The sequence below is a fragment of the Ostrea edulis genome, chromosome 1, assembly GCF_947568905.1.
Source record: "Ostrea edulis chromosome 1, xbOstEdul1.1, whole genome shotgun sequence".
Taxonomy (NCBI): domain Eukaryota; kingdom Metazoa; phylum Mollusca; class Bivalvia; order Ostreida; family Ostreidae; genus Ostrea; species Ostrea edulis.
In genome coordinates this window covers 81,171,030-81,196,513 of record NC_079164.1, presented here as the reverse complement: position 1 = coordinate 81,196,513, position 25,484 = coordinate 81,171,030, and the positions used below count along the sequence as shown (strand labels likewise).

General features: G+C 35.2%; 2 protein-coding genes across 6 annotated transcripts in view; both read left to right on the top strand.

The window, feature by feature from the left end:
- The window catches only part of LOC130054058 (uncharacterized), a 1,204,346-nt gene that overhangs the window by 80,509 nt on the left and 1,098,353 nt on the right, over positions 1–25,484 (top strand). The window lies entirely within an intron of this gene.
- LOC125679097 (cilia- and flagella-associated protein 74-like) lies at positions 4,824–25,323 on the top strand. 5 transcript variants are annotated; one of them, XM_056162192.1, is made up of 42 exons: positions 4,839–6,252; positions 7,750–7,938; positions 8,429–8,566; positions 8,806–8,904; positions 9,301–9,405; positions 9,739–9,912; positions 10,037–10,147; positions 10,240–10,342; positions 10,552–10,709; positions 11,104–11,236; positions 11,443–11,562; positions 11,691–11,799; positions 11,933–12,054; positions 12,219–12,338; positions 12,442–12,560; positions 12,697–12,763; positions 12,886–12,975; positions 13,254–13,427; positions 13,917–14,031; positions 14,132–14,248; positions 14,719–14,918; positions 15,089–15,210; positions 15,300–15,428; positions 15,529–15,616; positions 15,895–16,068; positions 16,453–16,586; positions 16,769–16,944; positions 17,052–17,152; positions 17,236–17,391; positions 18,717–18,859; positions 19,065–19,190; positions 19,293–19,458; positions 19,682–19,801; positions 19,910–20,071; positions 20,833–20,962; positions 21,059–21,213; positions 22,313–22,442; positions 22,893–23,020; positions 24,140–24,166; positions 24,411–24,479; positions 24,668–24,733; positions 25,044–25,323. In XM_056162192.1, exons 2-42 carry the CDS (start codon positions 7,790–7,792, stop codon positions 25,140–25,142), a joined length of 5,124 nt encoding a protein of 1,707 aa, XP_056018167.1. In that variant the 5' UTR covers positions 4,839–6,252; positions 7,750–7,789; the 3' UTR covers positions 25,143–25,323. The 5 variants fall into 5 exon arrangements, with proteins under 5 accessions (XP_056018181.1, XP_048774046.2, XP_056018167.1 ...); XM_048918072.2 differs by having other exon boundaries at positions 5,060–6,252; positions 11,930–12,054; XM_048918089.2 differs by lacking the exon at positions 24,140–24,166 and having other exon boundaries at positions 4,838–6,252; positions 11,930–12,054.

Below are 25,484 nucleotides of genomic sequence, written 5' to 3'. Positions count from 1 at the left end.
CATGGGACCTCCATTTTATATCGAAAAGACCCGTAGCTCTCACTTCCAAATGCCGAGCATTTGGCGAAGGAACTGTCACGTGTAGCTGTCACCCAGCCAAGTGCTGATCACGCTCGCCGTTGCTTAATTTGTGTGATCGAGAGAGAGACTCTACCACATTACTAGAAAAGCTAGCTCTCTAGCGAGGCAGTATATGTTCCCTCTTATACTTTCCGCTACATCTTTTATTTTTCAATTACCGTCAGTTACAGCTTGTATTGCTTTAAATAACCAGAGTCTCTGCATATCAAAATAAAAGGTGAAGATAACGAACAGTGATCAATCTCATAACTCCTATAAGCAATACAAAATAGAGAGTTGGACAAACACGGACCCCTGGATATACCAGAGATGGGATCAGGTGCCTAAGAGGAGTAAGCATTCACTGTCGACCGGTCACACCCGCCGTGAACCCTATATCTTGATCAAGTAAACTGAGTTATCCGTTGTCAAAATCAGTATATAAGTGAATATATATGAATTCATTGAACTAATGTTTTCCCGTGGGGATCCAGGTTAGAATAGGTCCTCAGTACCCCTTGCTTGTCGTAAGAGGCGACTAAATGGGGCGGTCTTTCAGATGAGACCGCAAAATCCGAGGTCCCGTGTCACAGCAGGTGTGGCACGATAAAGATCCCTCCCTGCTCAAAGGCCATAAGCGCCGAGCATAGGCCTAAATTTTGCAGCCCTTCACCGGCAATGGTTACGTCTCCATATGAGTGAAAGATTCTCGAGAGGGACATTAAATAATATACAATCAATTGAACCAATGTTTAAATAAAACTGCGTAAATTTAGTGAAAATAAATCAATGTTTCTACTTCTAACAGTTAGTGGCCTCCGTCGTCTGGTTGACTGTTCTGCCACGTTGGGGTGTGCGCCAATTAAAAAAAAAAGAGTGATTTTAAAATTTCATTTATTTACAATTAAAAACAGTTATTGGCCTAATGGTTTTGTAACCGAGCCTTGAAGGCGTCAAGACTCGGTGCCAGCACAGTTGAGGTGGGCAAGATATTCCACTCTTTGATGGTACGAGGGTAAAACGACTCTTTCCTGACCGTGGTTCTGCATGATGAAATCTGCTTGGCTTGGATTTTACTGTTTCTTGTTGTCCCATTAAGTGATAGCAGTTTGGTGGCTACATCCACTTTCACTCTGTTGTTATTGAGCTTGTACATCATGCTCAGTCTTGCTGTTCTTCTTCGTTCTTCTAATGACGTCCACTCTAGTTGATGTAACATGTCTGATACAGATGAGGTGTTGCGGTATCTGTTCAGAACATATCTCGCTGCCCTGCGTTGAACCATTTCCAGTTTCTTCTTGTCAGTTTGGTAGTAGGGATCCCATACTGTGCTAGCTTATTCTAGTGTGGGTCTAACTAATGATATATATGAGTTTTCCTTTATACTTTTGTTGTTGAGGTTACGCTTAAGGAAACCAATGGTGTTATTGGCTTTGACACAGATGATGTTGATGTGTTGGCTCCACTTAATGTCAGATGAAATTGTAATGCCCAGATATTTAGCTGAAGTTACCCTCTCTAACTGATGACCATGCAAGATGTAATCCTTCAAGATGATGTTACGGTTGTTCGTGATGGTGAGAATGTTACACTTTCCCGGGTGGAATTCCATGAGCCATTTACGTTCCCACACTGCCAGCTTGTCTAAATCGTCTTGAAGTGTATTTGTGTCGATGTCTGATGTTACTGCGAGATATATAATAGTATCGTCGGCAAATAATCTTACTCTTGATATTAAACCCTTACGCATATCACTGATATAAAATAAGAATAAACTGGGTCTGAGCACTGCCCCCTGCGGTACTCCAGATTCAACAGATACCAGATCTGGCGCTTCGCCTTCGATGAGAACCCTCTGACTGCGATTAAGCAGGAAACTCTGAATCCATCTGTTAGTCTTCCCTGTAACTCCATAGTGCTGTAATTTATGGATATGTAGGCTGTGACTCACTTTATCGAAAGCCTTCAAAACAATCCATCATTAGGCAATCTGTCTTAGTGCCAGCATCCATATTACAAGTGATGTCGTCCATGAATTCAATGAGTTGGGTCTCGCACGATAGTCCTCGTCTAAATCCATGCTGTAATGGGTTCATGATATTGTTGTCAGCATAAGCCATAATGTGGCTGGTCATTATATGCTCCATGATCTTGCATGAGATACACGTTAGTGATACTGCCCTGTATTTAATTGCTTCATATTTCTTTCCTTTCTTGAATACCCGGTTGAATACTGGGCAGATGTTCGCCGTTCGCCATGCTGTTGGTATTTCACCTATCTCATACGAGTAGTTGAATATCAAAGTGAGAATTGGTGCCACATGTTCTGCTACTTCCTTGAGAATTCTTTGTTGTAAATTGTCAGGCCCAGCTGCTTTATGTGTGTTAAGTTGTTTTAGTAGTTTGAGGACTCCTTTTTCTGATATTTCAATGTTGTCAATCTCAGGATAATGACCTATCTTGCACCGCTGTTTGAACTTCTCCAATGTTAGATTTACAGGTTCTGAGAATGCATGTTGGAATTGCTTGTTGAGGATATTAACCTTGTCTGTTGGATCAGGGTGTAGAACTCCATCTGCTTTTAGGGGTGGTATGCTGTTTCAATCAGATCTTCGGTGTTTTATGAATGTCCAGAATCTTTTCCTTTTGTTACCATTTTCCTGATTTGGATCTGGTGTCACTATCCCTTCTATGTATTTCCAATATGCCCTTCTCATTTCCTGTTGTGCCTTTCTCTTGAGTTCCTTGAACTTGCTAGTATCTTGTTTGCTGTCCGACTTTTTAGGTCACCTGAGTAAACTCGGGTGACCTATTGCAATACGCAAGTTCCGAGTTACACAAAAATTATTTCCCTTTGTCGAACTCTTTCGCATTTTATGACGTATGGTGGGTACACAATGTATACATTATATCGTAGACTGGCATTGTACATAACGATTACGTACGATTAATGTAATAAAAGCATAACTTTTGTTTATATCAATCACTGATATGTATATTCTGGCCATATCAAGCATAATCTGTTTGAATAAGATCATCAAATTGGCTATTAAATCATTATTCGTTTCCTCTTCTACATGAGTGACGCTTTTATCAAAGAAAGATGGCAATTAACAGTATTTGTTTTTAGCCATTTTGTTATCCAATACTCATAAACTCACTAAAGTTGCCTTTCCCCTGAGATAGGATGGTCTGAGAAACTCTGGACATCATCTTTTAAGAAATAATACAACAATAGTAATTAGCAAATGTACCCATTGTCATCATATTTTACGTCATAATTTACGGAAGAGTTCGACAAAGGGAAATAACTCTTGGGGAACTCGGAACTTCCGTATTGATTGTCGTCCGTCGTCGTGCGTCGTGTGTTAACAATTGAACATTTTTAACTTCTTAATAACTACTAATCCTATTCTTTTCAAATTTGGTATGAGGCATCATTGGGACAAGGGGGACCTACATTGTAAATGCCAGGACTCCAGCACCCCTGGGTCCCTAGGGGCGGGGCAAAAACTGCCCCAAATTGACCAATTTTCAAAAATCTTCTTCTCAAGAACCACACACATGTAAGAAAAACTAAATGCATAGTGATGTAGAGCAGGAAGGCCTCTACAAAAATTGTAAATTTCATGATCCCCGTGGTAGGGGTTCTGATCCCAGGGCGAGGCCAAACTTGGTATATAGTGCTAAATGGATAGAGCAGATAGTCTTTTACCAAAATTGTAAATTTGATTTTCTCCAGAGTAAGGGTTCTGACCCCAGGGTGGGACCAAACTTAGTATATAGTATGTATTTGTAAGTTTGCTGATACTGTATAAATTCTAAATGCATACTTAGGAATAGCAGAAAAGGATGTACAAAAAATGGTGGATTTCATAACCCAGGGTTATGACTTTAGGATTAGTAATATCTTTTGATGTTTTAATGTTAATACACCTATTATTTAAAGCCTTTCATCAGTGTATGCACTTTTGAGGGCAGTGAAGTTTTAAGAACACATCTTGTTTATACTGTTGCTGAACATTAGAATTTAGCTTAGATATTCAGAACAGGAAATTTTTTCTAGATTTCATAGCCCATGGAAGTAGTGATACTTTTTCACTTATTCGGGTGACCGATAAGGCCTGTGGGCCTGTTGTTCTTCCTTCTGTACCATTTGTCCCTTTTTCGGGTTAATTTTTGGATATCTCTGGTGATCCATGGACAGCTATCTTTGGTTTTTGCATTCTTAGTTGGGATGTTCTTTTGTACACTTACGTCTAATACAGACTGAAATATGTCCCATAAGCTGTTTATTGGCACATACATATCTCTCATGTTCTTCACTGTTTCATAGACGTTAACAAGATCTGTGTGTATAGTGTCCCGATCTGCTTTTCCGTATAATGGGATTTTCCTTGTTCTTTCTCACAGGCATCAAGGTCAAACTCCACAAAAACAACATCATGGTCTGATATTCCAGGAAGATTTTCTAATGATACTCCCAGGGTGATTTGCTATCACACGTCTAGGGTATTTGCTCCCTGAGTGGGCGTTTCTATAGCCTGTGTTAGACTGAGGTCGTCGGAGGTGTCAATAAACAGTTGGTGATTTCCAACATGCTGAGTGCCCTGCTTGATAGATATGTTGGTCCAATCTACCCCTGATTAAAGTCGCCTGCTGATATAATGATTGCGTTTCTTACTCTGCTTGCACGTTCAATACTTTTCTTAAAGTTCACATATCCCTCTTGGTTACCAGTTTTTGGGTTGTAGAAGGTCGAAAGATACAGGGATTTATGTCCTACTATGTCCAGTTTGCACCATGTGATTTCACATTCCGTTTCAAATTCTGGTGCCGCTGATGTTAAGAAATGATCCTTTAATGCTATCAAGACTCCTCCCCTCTAATATTTCAATCCCTTCTGAAAATGTTGAATCCAGGCGGTAGAAATTGGGTGTTTTTGACAGAAGAGTCGAGCCAAATATCAAGTTTTTCAATTTCTGCTTGTTTCGTTTTTGCTGACTGAAAGTTAATATTTACTATTCAGAGTTTTGTATAATGCTTCCTTGATTGACCCATTTAAAGGTAAAGTAAAGTAAATTTTATTTAAAGTCGGCACTATATACATTCAACAAATCAAACACAAGCTCTGTAGAGCTTTTTAACCGACTATCACATATATCAAAGACAAAGACACATAGCATGCATGTACACATATACACAGACATATCACAGATTAACAAAAGAATACAAAATAAAAATAAAAAATTTCATGCAAGAATATCCCGATCCGATTTAGAGGAAGAAATGAACTACTACAAGCAAGAGTAAATGTATATAAAAATCATCATTAAAATTCAATCTAATTCGCAATTTTTGTTGCAAATATTGCGAAAAGTGCAAGCTATTTCAAATAGAAAGCTGGATAAATAGTATAAGAAATTTGAAAATAATTTAAATATAATTAAAATCGATAATGATAGTAAATCAATCGTATAAATATTTAAAAAATTCATTGCTGGCGGAATTAACTAAAAAATAGATAATAAACTAGAAAAGAAAGTATATTGATCCATGTAAACACATCACATAAATGCTGCATAGATAAAAAGAGCAGAAGCAACATATAAAGCTACGTACACTGGACCTAAAATCTTCATGATTTACAATTACATGTGGGGCCAGACAAAGTGGAAATAAAACTTTTAAATTGATTTAAGGTGGTAAGATGCCTAGCTTCATTTGGCAAAGAGTTCCAGATCTTATGAGCACTGTACCTAACGGATTTCAGCACATACTTGGTTGTCCTGACACTGGGCACAATGGCAGTGTTTGTGAGAATGGTCTTTTAAAATGCAATGATGTCATAAAGAAACAGAAAGCTGGATTCGTTTACAATTTTACAAGTTTCTATAGCGCATACGCCTTATTTTTCTTTAAGCGGAATTACTTTCATATATATACAATAATTACTTTTTTTTTCTTTTTTTTTCTTGGAATGGTTTTAAAAAGTTCAACTCCCAAGAGTACACTCCGTACTTTGATTCTGCCTGTGAAGAGCACGAAAGCTTTTACGAACGAACTGCTTGAAGGTGCGCATCGCGAGATTAGAGATTTTACGAGATTTTGTTGCTAGACATGGAGGACGTATACAAAATTTTGAGTTTCTAACTATCAACTGTGCATTATTACTGTTTACTTTGAATATTTGTAAGTTATTGTAAAATTATCAAATCTTTGGACTGTTTTTGTACTCATGCCATAGAATATTTATAGCACAACTTGCTCTGTTGCACGTTTTACGCTGTGATAACAGCATTTACTTTCTTCTGAATTTGTTCTAATTTACAGGTTGGGAATACTTCCCCTATAGCGAGATCATCTAATTGATATCACTTCATACACAATAATATTATAAACTGCTCATTTAAGAAATCATCTGAGATTTTAAAAAACTGATTTAGAATACCCCAAACCAATTATTAGAAACTTAATATGTTTTACGGCGTGACCGTGTTTGAGGGCGAAGCAAAAAAAAATTTGGCATTAGTATCTATATCCAGAACAGAACAAAAACAACCCGAAGTTAGCAGGATTTGATCCGCCTATATATTGAACGCAGGAAATATAACGCAACTGATGTAAACAGTACATTGTGACGTCATATTCAGCGTCGTATTTTAGCAAATTTACAAACATAGCGTCTGAACCACAACAACAAACATGGCGTTAATGGTGGAGTGATTATATATGATTAAAAAAATAAGATTTACATGCTTTTAAGAAATTTTTGTAACATCTCAGAACGACGTGAACTAGGGTAGACGAGATTCAAAATGGAGAAATACATGTCCACGCGATAGTATTCGAATCGACGCCATTAGTACCAAAATTTTCAAGTTCCATAGGTATGGTTTAATTTTTCATTGTTTTCCTATATTTTCCTTTTAAACATGTATATACGTGTTACCTATAGGGAGAGCTCCGCTCTCACGGCCCTTCGGGCCGTGAGAGGGCTTCGCCCTCTATTAACTCAAAACACCTGGAACCTTCAGGGAGCAGGTGTCCAAACAAAAAGTTTGAAACCTGCAGATTTTAATTTTTTTTATTTTGAAATTTTTACTTGCAATCTCTCAATAGCAGAATAATCAACCAGTTGATTGTAGCCACTATTAGGCAGAACCAGAAGAACCAATGGTGAATTATATCAATGCACTGGTGTAGACACACGTGCACACTTCAGAATTAGATTTCAATGTGATTGCAATATTGCTCTATATTTTTATGATGCCTTGGCCACTTTGCCTATATTTCATCATTTACAATATTTATACATGAATAATGCTGTGTGCATCTTTAACGAGAAGACACATGTAGTTGTAGTTAAAAAGTGTTATCTGCAGAGCATATTAGATACATAGGGATCCAGTACCTCTGTCTAGCATCTGTCCATTAGTCTGTCTGGATGGAGTCCCATCAAAACTTCATTGCTTTAAGTACTTTTATGCAACATATATTTCTTTGAGTACTTTGTTTCTCAAGCCAAACCTAAACAGTACTAGTCATTTAGCAAGGATAGGTGTTTTTGACCACTCTCTACAAATATTAGGAGTTTAGTTATGTTTGCTAATGAGATAAACTTTCCATGAATTGATACAGATATAAACTCTTTAGCATATTTTGACTGATAATGTCTCTGTTTCTTAGATCTAACATTGAGCATATCTACGAGGGAAGTTAATGAAAAATGGATGACGATTACGGGCAGATGTATGGAGGAGAGGAGTTCATGGGAGACATCGGCTTGGAAGATGAGGCCATTTTGGACTACGATGATGGAGATGATAATCTCGACCTTGGATCTGAGGAAGAGGAAGAAACTGATTCTTTTGTTGAGTAATGCCCACAAGCACAATACAGTAAAACATGCTTATAGTGAACATGCTTATACTGAATTCATGCTTATTGCAAAGTTCTGTTTATCCCTCCCTATGAGAGGATATAATGAAAATTTTATTAGATATATATAATGATCATGAATTTTGGTTATAATGAACTTTTTCACTGGCCCTACAGGTTCACTATAACTGTGTTTTACTGTATGACAGATTTATTACACATATTATGCATGTGTGCAATAATTGTTTATTTACTTATTTGTTACACAACTGAAAGCTAAGAACTTTTTATTCAACAAGAAGTATTTATTGACCAAACTCTAGCCAGATGCAAGACATTGCAAAATAAATTTCAGGCTCTAGTAATTAAATTTGCTATGAACAAGATTTATAAATTTTTTGATGAATAATTTTTAAGATAGTTTATATATTTCTACAATGAATGTATTGATATATATATACATATATATATATAAATGTTACTACAGGGACAGAGATTATGATGAGAAAACCCCCGAGCCCACCATTTCTAAACAAGAACAACTTAGAATGATTCATCTTAGGAGTCACTTGAACCAGTTAACAGAAAAAGTTAAACACCATCAATATCTCACAGAAAAGACCAGGTAATTAAAATCAATTGTGGACTGTTTGCTGATTTTGTGATACTTGTACATACTATGATGAATAAATATAGATACTAAACGTGTTAAATGCACATGTATTGTCTGTGGCATAGCCTTGCTTGTGTAATCATAAATGAAGATCTAAATTCCCCAACAAATTTGTGGTGAGTGTCATTTAAACAAAAAAGACAACAGAACTTTGAATAAACAATGTCTATTTCATATTTTTTAACTTTTAGAGAAGAACAGAAACAATGTAGAAATCGTCTGTCTCAGCTGGAGACAGAACGGGACCAAGTTTTCAAGGAAATTCAAGGGGCTGAGTCAGATAAAAATACGTAAGTTTTACAGATCATGACTTTGTGTTATTTAAAAGTGCAGTTATTTTATCTTTAAAGTAAGATAAAAGTACTGTGTACAGATTTAGATGGAAATAAAATTGGACTATTGCTTCTAAGTCAGTATTTATCAGTAACTAGACATATAGAATATAAAATTTACAATTGGGTTTCAATGTGCACTTGAGATGAATAACAGTGCTGGTAAATTCATGATTTAATAATTGACTTGATACAGTAGTCTGATTGATTGATTATGAGTATCATTTAATGGTTATGTTCTAGCTATGCCAATACAATTAATTTTCATAAAAACCAAATATTCTTAAAACTACTAGTATTTGATGAATGAAAGCCACTTTCCCTACGTCTATATTGATATATTTTCTATTGTAGTTCAGCCCTGTACAGACTACGGGCTAGGCATGAAAGGATATGTCAGGAATTAGAAAATGAACATGAACTTGAAAAAATGATAGCAGACAGATTGGAGCAAGAGGAGTAGGTCTTTCTGTCAATATCATTTACTTCAGAACAGTAGCTCTCTGGTTTAAAAAAAAAGATTGAATCAGTCTTTGGTATATTCCAATTTTTTCCTTCATTCTACTGCTGCAACTTTCATTGACTAAATTTATGTGCATAACCTTTTCTGTGTTCTGTTGCCAATTAGAGTTAGAGAATTTTTTTCTCATTGATTGCTCAAATTTTAGCCATTTAGGCACCCACAGGCATATTTTAGATGCAAATGTGAGTGGAGGACTCTATTTTGAAACCATGTAATTTTTAAAAACAGCATTTTGTTTGAAAATTCTTATTTTCATTGTATCCTTATAGATATGAACTCTCAAAAGTTGAGGTTGAAAGAGGGAAGTTTTTATTGGCTGAAGATGACTTGGTTAAACAAGAACAGCAATTGGCCAAAGAAAAAACAGACATGGCCCTCCAGCGTCTTCGTAAAGAAGAAATGAAAGCCAAAAGAGCAGTCAGACAGCATGCCAGAAGACAAAGGTATGTTTAATGATCAGAATATAAAATGTATTTTCCTTCAGTGTTAATCATGTTTGTGTATACCCAGTATTCTGTACACATACTATATCAAATGTTTAGAGATAACGTAATCGTGATTTTACAGAGATTATCAAGCAGCCATGGAAGAACAGAGTAGGAAACATCAAATGACAGTGGAGGATGCTGAGAGAAGTCACGCTAGACATAACAAGTTCCTTAATCAGACAATGGAAAAGTAAGTTATTACACTGATAAATGATGATCATGTAGTTCTAGGTAGTTATAGTTTAATAAATTTCTTATTTAAAAAACTATTGTTTATTGTAGATTGCAGAAACGACATGAGGAAGAAAATATTAGATACAAAGATCACATGAGAAATAAGATGGAAATGCTGCTGAAATTAAAAGGAGACATTACTTCAAATAGGGTAATTAATTTTTCCTCAAACTAGAGCAAATAAGTTTTTTTTTTTTTTTATAAAATAACATGATATTTAATTTGAAATAAAACATGAGACATAAGGCTGTACATGGATCTGTTAGTTCAACTTAAAATGTAATATTGTTAATTTATTCTTTAATTGTGTATTACCACTTTTGTCTTGGTCTGATTTTCTTCCATTCATATTCGGTACAGGAGAACCTAAAAGCCCTTCATGCCAGAGGCCAAGCTGCCAACAAAGAAGCAAAACAGAGAGAGGAGGAGGAACGTCAGCGAATTCTAAAGGAAGGAGGCAACCCAGACCAGGTCCTCCTTATCCAGAAGAGGATTGAGGACGTTGAGCGTCAGAAAACGTAGGTTATTTAACCTGAAGGTCACTTTCTGTAGATTATGATGTAAGAGTTCATGTGGTCATTTGTTTGGTTTTGAAATATCAATTGCAGCATTACTCTGTGAAAGATTGATATAAAATCATCTTGTGTTTTACTTGGTTATGCTTTTAAATTTAAGTCTACAATTTCTAATTTTCTAAAATTCTAAATTGATAATTGATATTGTATATAAAGAATAAAATTTAGCAAGAATCAAATCCAAGAAGTTGAAGATTTCACCTTAATCACAACACTGATTCATATGACAGGAAGTCTCTCATGCTACATGTACACAGTAACCATTGTGTTGCATTGTATGCATACTTAATTTCAGTGGGAAACATTCTTATAATCAGTTGTGATATTTTCAATTCAGTGAATTCGAAAATGAGAAGAGAATGAAGCAAGCTACCATCATGGAGAAAATTCTGGTTGAGGAGAAGAGACTAAAGAAAAGGAAGAAGCAACAACCCCATCTTTGGACTGATCCGAAGTCCGACAAGTCCAAGGTAGAATCTGTGTGCAAATTAGATAGTCTTAGTCATATGAGGATGTTAGATTAACAACATTTGTAAGAAATCTATGACAGGTATATAGAACAAAATGAAGAATGAACTAATAAAATCTATGTAATGTATTTGAGTCCAGAACACGGACATTTTTTGATAAAGAAGGAAAGTCAAGCAATTCACTTGAATGTTGATGTTTCTTTCAGATCCTTGGACCCCAAAAAAAGAAAGCACTCAAGATTTTTCGAGACCTAACAGATTCCTCCATTTTTGATGACGATATGATGAAAGAAAATACTTACATTATGGATGGTCCAGAGGAGCAGGTACTGTTCCTTGTCTTCAGTACGAGCTACAAAGGACTACACTGTTAGAATAAAGTCGCAGGAATCTCCGAGAAGATATCTCCCCAGTTACATCCGTGTGTGATTCAGTACTTTTATGTATATTCTAGGCTACACAGAGAGAAAAGGTTCAGGAACTCCAAAGGGCAGAAACTGAGGACAAAAAGCTCACGCCCCTCCCTGCTGATTCCAGTGACTCCAGTGATGCAGGATCAGATGGTTAGTACACATGCACTGGGTGTTTACCTTCCAATGGAAATGTCAAACATGCAAAATTTTTAACATTAACCACCATGTAAAGTGCTAATCTAATTGAAAGTTTCTGAATTACGGAATTGATGATTTGCAGTAGAAGAGAAAGTGGATCTAGCAGTGCCAGAGTTTGAGGGGCTGTGGGACCAGCACAAACCTTACAGGGTCCCAAAAGACACAGAGTCAACTCTGAAACTGCCAAACGGAAGTAAAATGGAAAAGGTATACCACAGCATGTTTTAATTTTCAGTTCTATATGCTTAGTGATCCGGTTTTAATTTTTCCCTGAGGAAGCATCTATAGATTCAGATTGTAATGTACCTATTCTAAGAGTATTTTTTGTGGATTTTGTGTAAGATTTAGAAATCAGTATTTCATAATTTTAGGAAATATTGGAGAAAGTGTTGGATAAACATCGCCAGGGAATAGTTGTCAAACAGGTGGCTGCTGGTCGAGAATTCCAGGGCTGCCCTTTCTACAGCAAGCCTGATGTCATTCACTTCAAGGTGAGTAAACAAAAATTCATCACAAGTTTGTTCCTAAAAGAATATCAAACTGGTTTTTGTAACATGATCACAGATTGCACACTATTGGTTTATTTCATTGCAGGATTTTGAAGTTGGGAAAACGTACAAGAAAAAAGTGACCTTGACCAATGTTTCCTACACTGTAAATTACTGCAAATATATCAACATTACAGAGATGTTAAAGGACTTCATTGAAATTCAGTAAGTGTATTTTCTTAAACCATACCCTTTTGTGTGTTTGCAGCTTTACATTAGCATCTGCATGATTGTGATGCAAGCAATCTTTTTATATACATGTATAAAGAAACCTGCTTACTTTGTGTTTATTGATGTTTAGGTTCGACCCACCAGGACAAATGTCAGCTGGATTAACTTGTGAAATGATGGTTACTTTCAAACCAATGGTAAGGCTTTTTATTTATCAGCTTTTCTCAGACAGCATCATTACATGTTAGGGTATACACATAATGAAAGCATAGAACTAAGTACATAATTGAGATTAATTTCATAATTTGATGTTTTTCAGATTAATGAGGACCTCTCTGGGGTAGTGAACTTCTTATCTCAGACTGGGCCATTTGCAATACCTCTGAAGTGTACCACAAAGAAATGTGATGTAAGATTTTTATTTTGAAAATTACAACAAAGAAATGTGGTGTAAGATTTTTATTTTGAAAATTACAACAAAGAAATGTGGTGTAAGATTTTTAAAATTCCTACACTGAAATACCTACACTGATAATGAGGATGCATATAATAATGCAAGATTATGGGCTGTGTAGCAGATATCAGTGTATTATATTTGTCCTTCTATGTAAAACATAAATCAATAAGATTTCATCATTGACACTCACTAAATGTGTATTAATAATATATAAATAAATCTTGTTACAGTTGTCAACAGACACTAGTCGTATTGACTTTGGGACCACAGTCATTGGAGAGACTCTGAAGAGAACATTTACCCTCACCAACAAGGGAGCTCTGGGGACAAAATTTGAATTTTTCAAGGTCACAGGTCAGAAGGAGAGGACTGTGACTACAGCTGCCACTTCTCTGGGAGGTCTGGTAAGTAAAAGAATCTTAAAAAGATACAAACTTGTGAAACAGAAACTCAGAGAGGATAAAATTGTGGGACAAAATAAAATCTTTGGTTTCAGGAGCACATGATTCTGCATGCATGTGCTGGTAGTGATATATGTATACCTATAAGGTTTATCTTACAATGTAGTTATTCAGAGAATGTAAATTGATTTCCACATTTGGTAATGTAAGAAACCTGTCTAATCCACTATGCAGAAGGAAAAAGTTTTGGTACTGGATTAAACAGGATATCAGAATGCACAGTGTAAAGAATATAGAAAAAAAGAGAATTAGGAACAAAACCAAAATTAGGGTCAGCATTCACAGTGACATGGATTGCATAGGTGTATAAGATAATGAAAATGAAGAACTGAAACCTTAAGTGAAATTCAAATTACTCCATTGCCTTTACATCCTTATAATACAATCAAGCTAAAAATTTATTCTGAAAAAACCCAAAACATCTGTTTGCAGACAACAGCAGACACCATTAGAGCATTCAGTCCAGATTCCACGTCAGTAGTGGCCAAGAAAGACGTGACAGCTTCACTGGAGAAGGCAACAGCTGATGAGAAAAAGACAGCTGAGGGTACGGAGACAGTATGGAATATTATGATACAGGGTCATGAACCATCTCAGGTGGTATAAACTCCTTTACATTGTTTGTGACTTTTTTTAATGAATTATAGATGCAGATAAGGCCAGCATGGGAGGAATGGGCACCTCCGATGAGCAGAATGGCACCCAGGCAGCTGGGGAGGGGCTCAGTGTGGCTGGGGAGGGAGATCAAGGGGAAGACGAGCAGGGTGAGTCAACTTTATGACCATAATGTTAGATCATGTTCTAGTTTTTTGTAAAACAAAAATGAAAGTCTGCTTTGGGGGGATTGAAGCAAATGGAGTCATCAAATTTGACGCTTGCATTCTAGATTAATTGAATTATTGATATGATGATATCATTATTTTTAAGAGAATGCATAAATGGCAAACAATGAATTATTTATGTTTTGATAAGACAAAGACACACTTTATGATTTTCAAAAAAGATTACGGTCATGTATCTGTGTCAAATTTAAACTTGAACATAAATTCTGAACCATAGAAGATATAGACTGTACTCAAGTTAAAATTAAATCAAAACTTTGTTGATTTGTATGTCAGGGCCAACCTTTCTAGTGTAGAACTTGGCCACATTTAGGAGAATCTGTTTCACAAACACATCTTGTTTCTTCATTTGTAATATGTCCTCTATAACTTGTATGTTTTCTTTTCCACAGCTTTACAGGAATCACCAGACCTGGCTGTTAGTGAGATGGAGGATTATGGCACACTGGACGGGATGAAGGTTGGTCTGGTGGCCAGTGGAGAGTTAGGTCCCTTTGCCTCCACCAAACTGGAGATAATTTGGCAGCCCCACATTCCAGGGCGAGTGGACACAGAATTCTTAATCACATTTTCTGATCCACTATCTGACAGTGTAAGTTACCAATTGATTTGTTCAAGCAGACTTTGAAGATTTCATTTTGATTTTGTCTATGGAAGAACTAAATAAACTTGAGATATTCTCAATTGCAGTGCGAGTACTATACAAATGTACTCATGTTTTGATGAATTGATCAATGCATGTGAATTTGATTTTCATTTAAGATCTCCATCCAAGCTATAGCCAATGCCATAGATGTCCCAGTGTGGGTTGAGAGACAGACAGTGGACCTAAAGATCTGTATGTATGACAGGCTGTATCAGGACACCATTATTGTCAACAACAGGTGAGATCACAAGAAGTTTACTATCGGATGCGAATGAAATCAATGTTAAACACTCGTATTTGTCATCTTTCCAATAATATATATTACAGAGCAACCACTGCCCTGAGACTGAAGTTTGAAGTCTGTAAAGAACTAAAGAATCACCTGGAACTTTTGCCAAAGACAGGTTACATCCAGGCACAATCTAATTTCTCAGCACAGATGAAATTTCTTCCTAGGTAAATATAGCTTTATGAAAACATGCTTTTCGCTGGTGATTAATTAATGTTTGTGAACCTAATGATTGTTATTGATATATTACTGGTCTTTTTCTATCAGGAAAAGTTTATTTGAAGAAGCTGGGAAGTATTTTGACAAAGAGACTGGTGTCCTAGAGGCACCAATGATAATCAGGGTAGCAGATCAGGTATGTATCGTTCATTTTCTTTTTCTTCCTCATCTTTAAGAAAATATTATGTTTACTTTGCTGTGAGAATGAAAAGGGAAACTATGAAGGTAAAATAATTTCGTAAATGGAAATTTTTTTGTGAAAAATGCTATTGGGGATGTAAACTGGTATTGTAACCTGCAATGTTTGTTAGGCATGTAAACTGGTATTGTAATCTTCAATGTATGTTAGGGATGTAAACTGGTACTGTAAACTTCAGCAATGTTTATTAGGATGTAAACTGGTTCCCTTTGTAGACCCAGCCTGTACCCTTTACTGTCCAAGCAGTTTTGACTACATCTGACATGGAGTTTGACACAACAGACATTGACTTTGGCTGCTGCACAATTTACGAATCAACAAAAGCTAAAATAAAACTGACCAACAAATCGATTCTTCCCCAGGAGTTTGGTTTTGTTGGCCACCCTGAGGTAAATAGCCACTTCTTCCACAGATTGACACTGTGAGTGCGTTTGAGACCACCGTTCCCATTGTTCTTGTGCTCCGTTCTTAGAGTCGCGAATGACGAGAACATGTGTGCACGAACGTATTCTTTGTTCTTTGACCACACTACCTACAGAGGTGGTGTGTGAGTTCTTGCACCTTGAACTCATTCTCATGATGCGTACTCGGCATTCAGGATAGACAGGAATTTGTACTTGTGCGAAGAACGGCGGTCTCGAATGCACTCCAGTATACCGGTACATGTGTACTAAATAGTCAGGTTATTTGTGTTGCTGGAATATGATGATTGTTTCCCCTGTTGTTGATTTTTTAGCTTCATTCATTTAACTTTTAATTGTAACATTTTTCAGTTTGTTGAAATTCAACCTAATGATGGTTTTGGAACCTTGCTACCTTTGGAGACAATTGATCTGGAAGTTATTTTTAGTCCCAAGAAAGCCAGGGATTACAAGTTTGAACTGAACTGTAAATCACTGATAAACAGGTAAGTATTGTAGATAAAAGTTGAAGACATTAGAGAATATGGTTATTATAAAAGCAATTTAAAGGAGATCCTGATGATGGTATTCGTATTCAAATTAGAACATCATTTTCTTTTTTAAAGAAATATATTATCAATTTATACCTTCAGTGTTTAATTTTTGGTGATTTTACTTCTGTCTCCAGGGAGTTTAAGATCCAATGTAAGGGTGTGGGGGTCCACCCTCCCCTGGAAATGTCTCACCAAGTCATCCACTTCTCGGCCACTTCCCTGTACGATGTGTCCACCACCTCCTTCCATGTTGTCAACTCCCACACAAGTACTAATGAATTCACTCATCCTGTACCACGAATTGGGAAAGGTAGGAAAAGATCTGATTTCTGTTGAATTAATTCAAATCCTTCCAGGCTTCGATTACAAGGCAGATTTTTTTTAATGAAAATAAAACATTCTTCCTCTTTTTCCCAGGTGATATAGCTCCAGTGGGCCCCACTTCCTTTGAGTTTGTGGTTCCAGAGGGGGCACCACTCACAATATCCCCATCTGTTGGCACTATTGAACCTGGGCAGGTATAGTTGATTTTTTTTTTTATTTTACATTTAAATGCAGGTCATGAATGATTTATTCAAAAACCTTTTATATAACATTCTAGAAATGTCCGATCTGGGTGAGATTTGCACCAGAGCTGAATGAACTAGACATAAAGAAGGAGGCTGTAAGAATGGCTACCAAAGCTATGGAGGCTCAGGCGGAGAAAGAATTCGAGGAGAAACTGAAACGGGAGAGGGAGGAGGCAGACCAGGCCCTGGTATGTGGAATCTGATCAATTTATTGCAATGATTTTGTAAATGTAATGAAATCAAGAGTTATATTCATGCATATGTTTGTTCATTTGTTAATCATTGTAATTTCATTTTCAAAATATCAGGAATTCATCCCAGAATTTGTAAACTGTACATATCGATATTAATCTATTAAGTATGTTTTCAAAAAGTACAGTAACATGGCAACAATTTTACTTTCCACTTTCTGAACTAGGAGGAGGTATGTTTCTCAATAAATGTGGGTAACTGGTGTGTGAATTATACAGAATAATACATATGTTTATTTGGTAACTGGATGACTGGATACACAGATCTAATATACTGAATATTTAGAAATATTATACTATAGTTAATTGTATCATTCATTTCCATAATTGTGTGATATTTGCAGAAAACAAAAACTAATCAACATTGGTTATTAAATCATACAAGTCTGTTGGTCACTGCAGTAACAATCTAAAATGATAAATTGGAAATTAAAATTTTTCTGGCTAACTATTGCTATAAGAAGGTGCTTTATACATTAGAAATTCATCTGTATATGGACTTCATTTTCAATAATCAAGAGAGTTGCAAAAGTGCTTCGTATTCTGTATCAGTTTAAAGGGACTGGTTCACGATTTTTGAAAAAAATATTTCTCATTTTTTTATGTTAAACATTAGAAATATTACTCATTTAATGTTGACAGCCAAAATTTTAACCTTCTGAATGGAAGAATAAAAGCTATATTTTAATCTTCACTCTGTTATGTAAACAAAGACTCGAGTCTTTATAAGTAAACAAACAAACCAGTAAAATATTAATTTTGTAATGTAAAGCATCTTAATTTTGCATAGTCATAAATTTCGACTTTTAGATGACACATTTTATGTAAAGAATGCTTGAAATACGATAGATATAATACACTTAGATTGATATCCATTTCTTTTGAAAATTTCGTAAACAATAACATATCGCAATCTTTGTTTACAAAACAAATAATAAACTCTCTAAAATAAGCTGTGATAATGTATAACCTTATTTTTTTGTGAAACCTTTTATTAAAGCACATTTGACAGTAGATTTTGATCATTAAAAGTGAAAAAAAGTGAAAGTGAAAATCGTGAATCAGTCCCTTTAATTGTCTGTATTGCATTGATGGCTACATGTATTCTTTGCACAGTTTGTCTTCCATGATACATTTTATGTCATCAAAATATTTCAATCATTCAATTCTATTTCCATCTTTCTATTTCATTTTGATTCCCTTCAAGTCAAAATATAATCCTTTTGTCTTTCATTAATATAATTTTTTCTTTTATTAATCAGCAAAAAGCAATAGGTAAAGGAGGGAAAGGTAAAGATGCTAAATCTCCCACAAAAGGTAAAGGTAAAGCTTCACCAGCGCCATCTCTAACTGTGTCAGGACCAAGACCCATAACTCCACCAACCATTGACACCATTTCTAAAGAGTAAGTTGTTCTTTCTTATTAAGTCTTAATATTTCTTAATTCATGTTTTACCATATTTATTCATTAATACATTGTAATATATTATATCCTCTACAGGTAAATGTACTTGGATGAAACTTATGTTCAAATATCATGTGTTGATATTTTTTGGACAATCAGTAAATTTAAAAATAGAATTTACAAATATGTTTTCCCCTTTCTACAGCTCCCCTGCCTATGCCTCTGCCCGGGCCAACCTCCTGCGACAGTATAGGGGCAGCTTCAGAAGCTTTAGAATTCCCTGTTATGTTGCCAGTGGGAAATGTGGCAACCCTGGTGAACTGCCATATAGGTACATAGTTGTAAATTTTAAAAAGTATGGAAACAATTATGGCATTTTGTTGAAATTGATATGAACCATCTGTTAAAAACTTATCAATAATTATATTTTCAGTGTCCATAATACCTTGTATCTAGAGGTCCACTGCCCTGTTGTTAAGCCAACTCTAGTTGTGATTTCTGACAATGGGAAATCCATTCTGGACTTTGGAGAAGTGTCTCTTGGTCAAAATATCATCAAATCTGTCACCATACAAAATATATCTAACAAAACTGTAGAGGTATGTCCTGTTTTATCTCTAGAATATTCTTTTATATTGATTAAAGAATTTTAGATTTGATTGCCTACTTTATGTATAAGTCATCATTGACATGGCATTGCAATAAATTTACCTGCTAAAGCATAGTCATAAAAAATAGAATTGCATGCAAGGATTTATAAGTAATTGAGTATGTTTGTACTAATATTTGCGAATAGTTATAATGAATATTATCTTCTTTCAGTTGACATCATCCATATTGAACACTGGTGGACCTTTCCTGATGCTGAATGCACTCAGAATCCTACCTCCAGATGGCACCCATACCATACTGATATCATACACTCCAGAAAAGGGAGAAGTGGTAAAATAATTGTTATTGTAAATTGCTAGAGTTACTCCCCTTGAAATCAGCACTTCATCTTATTCAACATTTGTGTTAACAATTTCAAATTTGTTGTTAATTTTCCAGTTTCATGAGGTTCTGGAGATACAGACAGGCCACATGGCTTTACACATCACCTTGACAGGTAAGGGAGTCAGTCCGATGATTGAAATCAACATGCCAATGCAGAATGGAGTACTGGACATGGGAGCTGTGTTAGCAGGCGAATACCTGGAGCGAACATTCAAGGTACGACCAGGGTCTTATTGACTTTAGACGAGATCAATTCAAATTTTGTTGCATTTCAAAGAATAAAGTGTAAGAGAAAATTCACTGAAATATATCGAGGTTGATTTCATTTCCATAGAGACTCCACATACAAATTAAAGAACTCTATGGGGTACAAAATTATATCTGCCCCATTAATTATTAAAACCTCTAATCGATTTGTAACAACAGAAGCGAATCAACGCTTTTCTAAAATATCTAGGTATCAAGGATATTGGCTGGGTAAAGAATTATTTCTGTGACACAAAAAAAAAATAGCAAAGTTTCACAATTTCTCTAAAGTACAGGCAAAAATTAAAAATCTTAGCCATATATTGCTTTTTGCAAATCATGGAGCATGGGATCACCATTTTCACACATTCTATTGACATAATCATTTTACACATAATATCAGTCGCATGTGTGCCCTGTTTTCCAATTAAAAAATGAACCTAAAAGACAATTTTTTTGCTCAGTATTGTTATTACAAATATGAAATTACATAACATTTTTGGCATCATAACTAGACCTTTGAAGTAATGATTCCCGAGTTAGTAATTTTCAAAGGCAGGTTGTGGCTTCTGTCGCGTACAGCTCTGTAATTTATTGTGTTGCATCTAGGCCAGCTTTTATTCAGTGCACCCTGTCTGACTTAATTTAGTCTATTGATTGTTGATACTGGAATAAATATGACAGGAGCACAATTCAAACTGATGTGAGACTGTATCTTTCGTTTCTTTCAGATGATGAACTCCTCCTCCTTGTCGATAGACTACTGCATCAAGTTAGACAGTCTGTCGCTACAGAGGCACAATGAAGCTCAAGCTATTCCAGGATTTATACAGAAAAACAAAACTACTAATCTCAGTGTCGGTAAGTATTCTGTGAGTTGTCTCCCTTGAAACCAGTAAACTTGTATGGTTTGATAATTCTCTTATACCTGAATTGATATAAATTTTCTGTTGACAGGTACACAGAACAATAATGGTCAGAACGTATTTGATTTGGTTCCGTCAGAGGGAACAGTACCCCCTGGTAGCAGTATTGATCTAACCGTCACTTTTGCCCCCGATCATCCCAGTGACTATTATTCAGATGGAATTCGCATTGAACTGTTTGGAAAGGTAGGGTCATGGGAAAATGCCATCTCAAGACAAAGAAATTAAAATTTCACAATCAGAAACAACAAAGGTGTCAAAATAATACATGTGTATTTGATTGATCAGTTATGATTTAATTCTAGCCAAATGTTGTATACCTCGGCGAGCCTAAAGTAAGTAATTAAAAGTAGATGGCAAGGTATTGTCACCTGTCACAGGTGATGCAAGGTAAAATGTTCCACCAAGTTTTTGTTGAATATCTCGTGAGTGGATTTATGACAGTTGTGGAATAAAATATAGGTACTTATCCTGCTTATGAATTGTGACTTTTGAAATCTACATAGTGAACAAGGAATATTGTCTAAAAATGAATTACTATAATGTGTTCCACATACTGTAGATTCCTTTTTTTACGCGAGTACTTTTAAATATCGTAGATTGACCTGTAGACATCAAATCGCGAGAACATGAATTTTTTAGTGGTCTGATGATCAAGAGTTTTTACATGTGTTTCAGCAATATAAGAAATAAAAGTAGTTTGATTTTATTTTACAAAAGGTGCTTCTCACTAAATTACATGATGATGAATTTCTTGTGTATATAATAGAAATCTACAGTTATGTTAGTTATGCTAGTAAAAAATTTGCCAATTGTTTGAATGCTATTGTTTAATTGCAATACATGTAAATGTACTGTGTTAGTGCTAGCACATGTAATTACAAATTTTTAAGATGTACATCAAAAACTTATGTTTATATCTAAAATACATGCCTAGCTTGTCTATGAAATTTTCCTATACATATGTACTTTTCATGTGGAGGGTGTGATGTTCAGTAGATAAGGGGGGGGGGGGGGGGCATATGCGTGAATATCAGTCTTATATTCCTTGTTCTTTTAAATTTTGTTGCCTGAACTGGTTAACCAAGCTCAGGGGATTATTGCATGCAGTTGCTGATCTGTTGATCGCGATTTAGAATTCTGCAAGGATGTTAATTGTTCAACTTTTTCATTCAAACATTTAATGTTCATTAATTAAGATCAATTTCATTGTTTTGAAATCTAAGAATATATTTTACATTTCTTGTATTTTTCATCCATGACAATTTTCTACTTTCTATTTCAGGAAGAAACACATAATTTTATGATCAAGGGAATGGCCAAACCCAGAATTATGTTTGTACATGAAACAGATGACCGAACCCCAGACATTGAATCTTTGGCAGAGGAGACCCCTGTTCTCACAGAGGATGAAGGTTGGTTGTCCTCAGTCATATCGCTTATTGACGAATCAAATTGATTACCCAAATTTGTTAAGAATGTCAAACTTCTACGAATTTTGATATTATAGACTGTTCTAGATTTATTGTGCATTTCATCTGAGGATCAGAACATGGGAAATAATGTGGAATCATCATTGTTCGTGGGGGATTGATGTTAGTGGATTTCATGGGTCACTCTTAACCACGAATTTACATGTCCTCGATCATTTGTTTAAACCAAGAAGAGTTATCTCTCCTAGTGCATCATATCACTTGCCCACAAAATTACGTCCCCACGAACCAGGAAAATTTTGCTTACCCATGAACATTGGCCCCCACGAATTAGAATGATTCCACAGTAGGTTATATTTCTTTGGTTATCAACCCGCACTTTATTGATCACCAGTTTCCAAATCGCCTTATACAAACCTGTTCTCATTTCAGATGGAAAACTTTTACCCACCCCTGTCTTGTTCACACTGAGGAGTATAGCCAAAGAGAATGACTTCATCCCTGCTTCTCGAGACCTGTTTGTGGGATGTGTCAGGACAATGGCCGTCAGTCAGAAGAAGGTTGGTTTTCGATCCTTCCTGTTTTGTATTCACCTGCTTGCTGTGATTCCCTGATATCTTACTCAGAATTTGATAGAAGTCTGTTGAAGTTTATAATTAACCATTTTTAAAAACATACACAGTTACTGTATATTAAACTGTACGCTCCTGAGGTTAGTGCAACAACTTGCACAGGTGTAATAATTTGCTCCGTGTTTACTTCTTAGTGTATGATTGCATATCCATAAACTCTTCAGTTTATTGCAATACATACATGTACAATATCTAAAAGGGACAACATTTTACAGCAGATTTTTTATTAGAAGAAAAGAATGGAATATTTCTCTTTCATAGTGCTTTCTTAATTTGCGATTTCATTTACCTATCAGATGAAATAAACAATCTTTTAAAAGATTTAAGCCAAAAAAAATTTTAATTTATACATTGCAGAAAGGTTTAGTGGTTAAGTACATATTTATTAAATATTAAATATCTATGCAAGTCACACATAAAATTTCACTCATAAGTTGCAATTAAAGCTCTCGAACTCGAGAATGGTACAATGTATAAATTTTAAAAAGAGTATATCACTTTTAGAAATTTTTAGAATAAATCCAGACTTCCTTTGTACATAAAACATATTACATGTACTAGTAATCTAAAAACTCTGCACTTGAAATGAAACTTGTTATTTTCATATAATGTAATTGCATATTTTTCCTCAAGTGCCCAATATTAAAACTGCAAGCAACACATTGTTCTTTGAATAATACATATATACTGTACTGCACGTTTACTCATATTATTGATATTCGTTTTGTTTGGAGCAGTCATTCTCTATAATAACTCATGACCTAAGTCCAAATAGAAATGTTAACATTGATATAGCACACCAATGACAGGGCTAATTCATAATTACTCTAAACAATCCATGGCTCACAAACTTATCAATTTTGAAAACACTTGAGTTAATACAACACGATTGAATTGTGAATATCAAAGTCTGTGTGTTTCAATACTACCTTGACATCCACGTGTGTTTTTTATTACTAGCACTTGTTTTTAACCTTACCTTCACATTGTTTTGCTTTGTTTTCCCATTGCTAACCTGGTATGGGTTGTGTGCTGTGTTTGATATAGGACGGAAAAGGTGCTTCTAAACGCAGTGTAAGTAACAAGAGCGTTTTAACATTTTAACGAATTCTGTTGCATGATTTGTTTTATCACTGGTTTAAGAATAAAGTTACAGAGTTTATTCAAAGTTAATATCTAATACAGATTTACAAAGTAATAAAAATATTGTTATATTGATACACTGTATATACAATTCTGCAGCTACACAATACATCAGATAGGCAGCATCTCGATATTCCATCGTTGTAATCTAAAACTCTTTTATCTTTTGCAACAGAACGGTGAATTCCAGTTTGAAAATGTTCAACTTATAACCCCGAAAGGATTCAATATTGAACCACAAAAGGTGATTTAATTTGTTCACAACAAATCAATAGAGTATTGATGAACATAAATTTCATGTTTAGTGTGGAGAAATTTATTTACCGATACAATGAATTATGTATGAAAACTGATTATCATGGACATGTCATCGTATTTTTCTAATTAAAGAAATGCTATAGTTATCTTAATTTCAACCACTTTTATCATTAGGGTATGGTAGAGGCTGGAGCTCTTAAACCCGTCACATTTACGTGGACACCACCTGCTGGTCATGATGTGAGTAAACTGAATACTGCTTACACACATGTATACAAAGTAAACTGAATACTGCTAACACACATGTATACAAAGTTTATACTACACTTGATTCAAGCATCCAAGGATGCCGATTTCCCCCAACTTAAAATCAAAGTGTCTGGTTTCATGCCTGCTTACAAATCTGCAGAATTTTGTACCCATGGACAAAACCGAAATTATCAATATGCAGAATTTTGACCCATTAGAAATGCAATGTAAGTACATCTATTATAATTACAGTATTTTGTTTATGACATCAATTATAATTACACTATTTTATTTATTTCAGCCCAACACTCCGGTGGAAGCCAGTGTTATGTTAACATTGAAGGGTGATGTGACAGAACAGGTCCGCGTTATGTTACGTGCATTCGTAGTTTCTGACTAAACGCGCCAAAAACGGGAATTGGGACATTCTCGTGATAAACTGGACATGCAAACTGGAAAATATATTTTACACTTCTTCAAATTTTATGTAGAAGTGATATATTTCATTTTTTTGAAAAGTGTTTCTTGAATACTATCAACTGTGATATCCGTCCTATTGAAAGCATACTTATTGAAGTTTACGTCATTGTTGATTTGTTTTTCTTATGTTACAACTTGAATGATACAAGAAGTACACTTATAATAGTGACATAGTGTATGGATTTCTGGTATGAAGTACACATATAATAGTGACATAGTGTATGGATTTCTGGTATGAAGTACACATATAATAGTGACATAG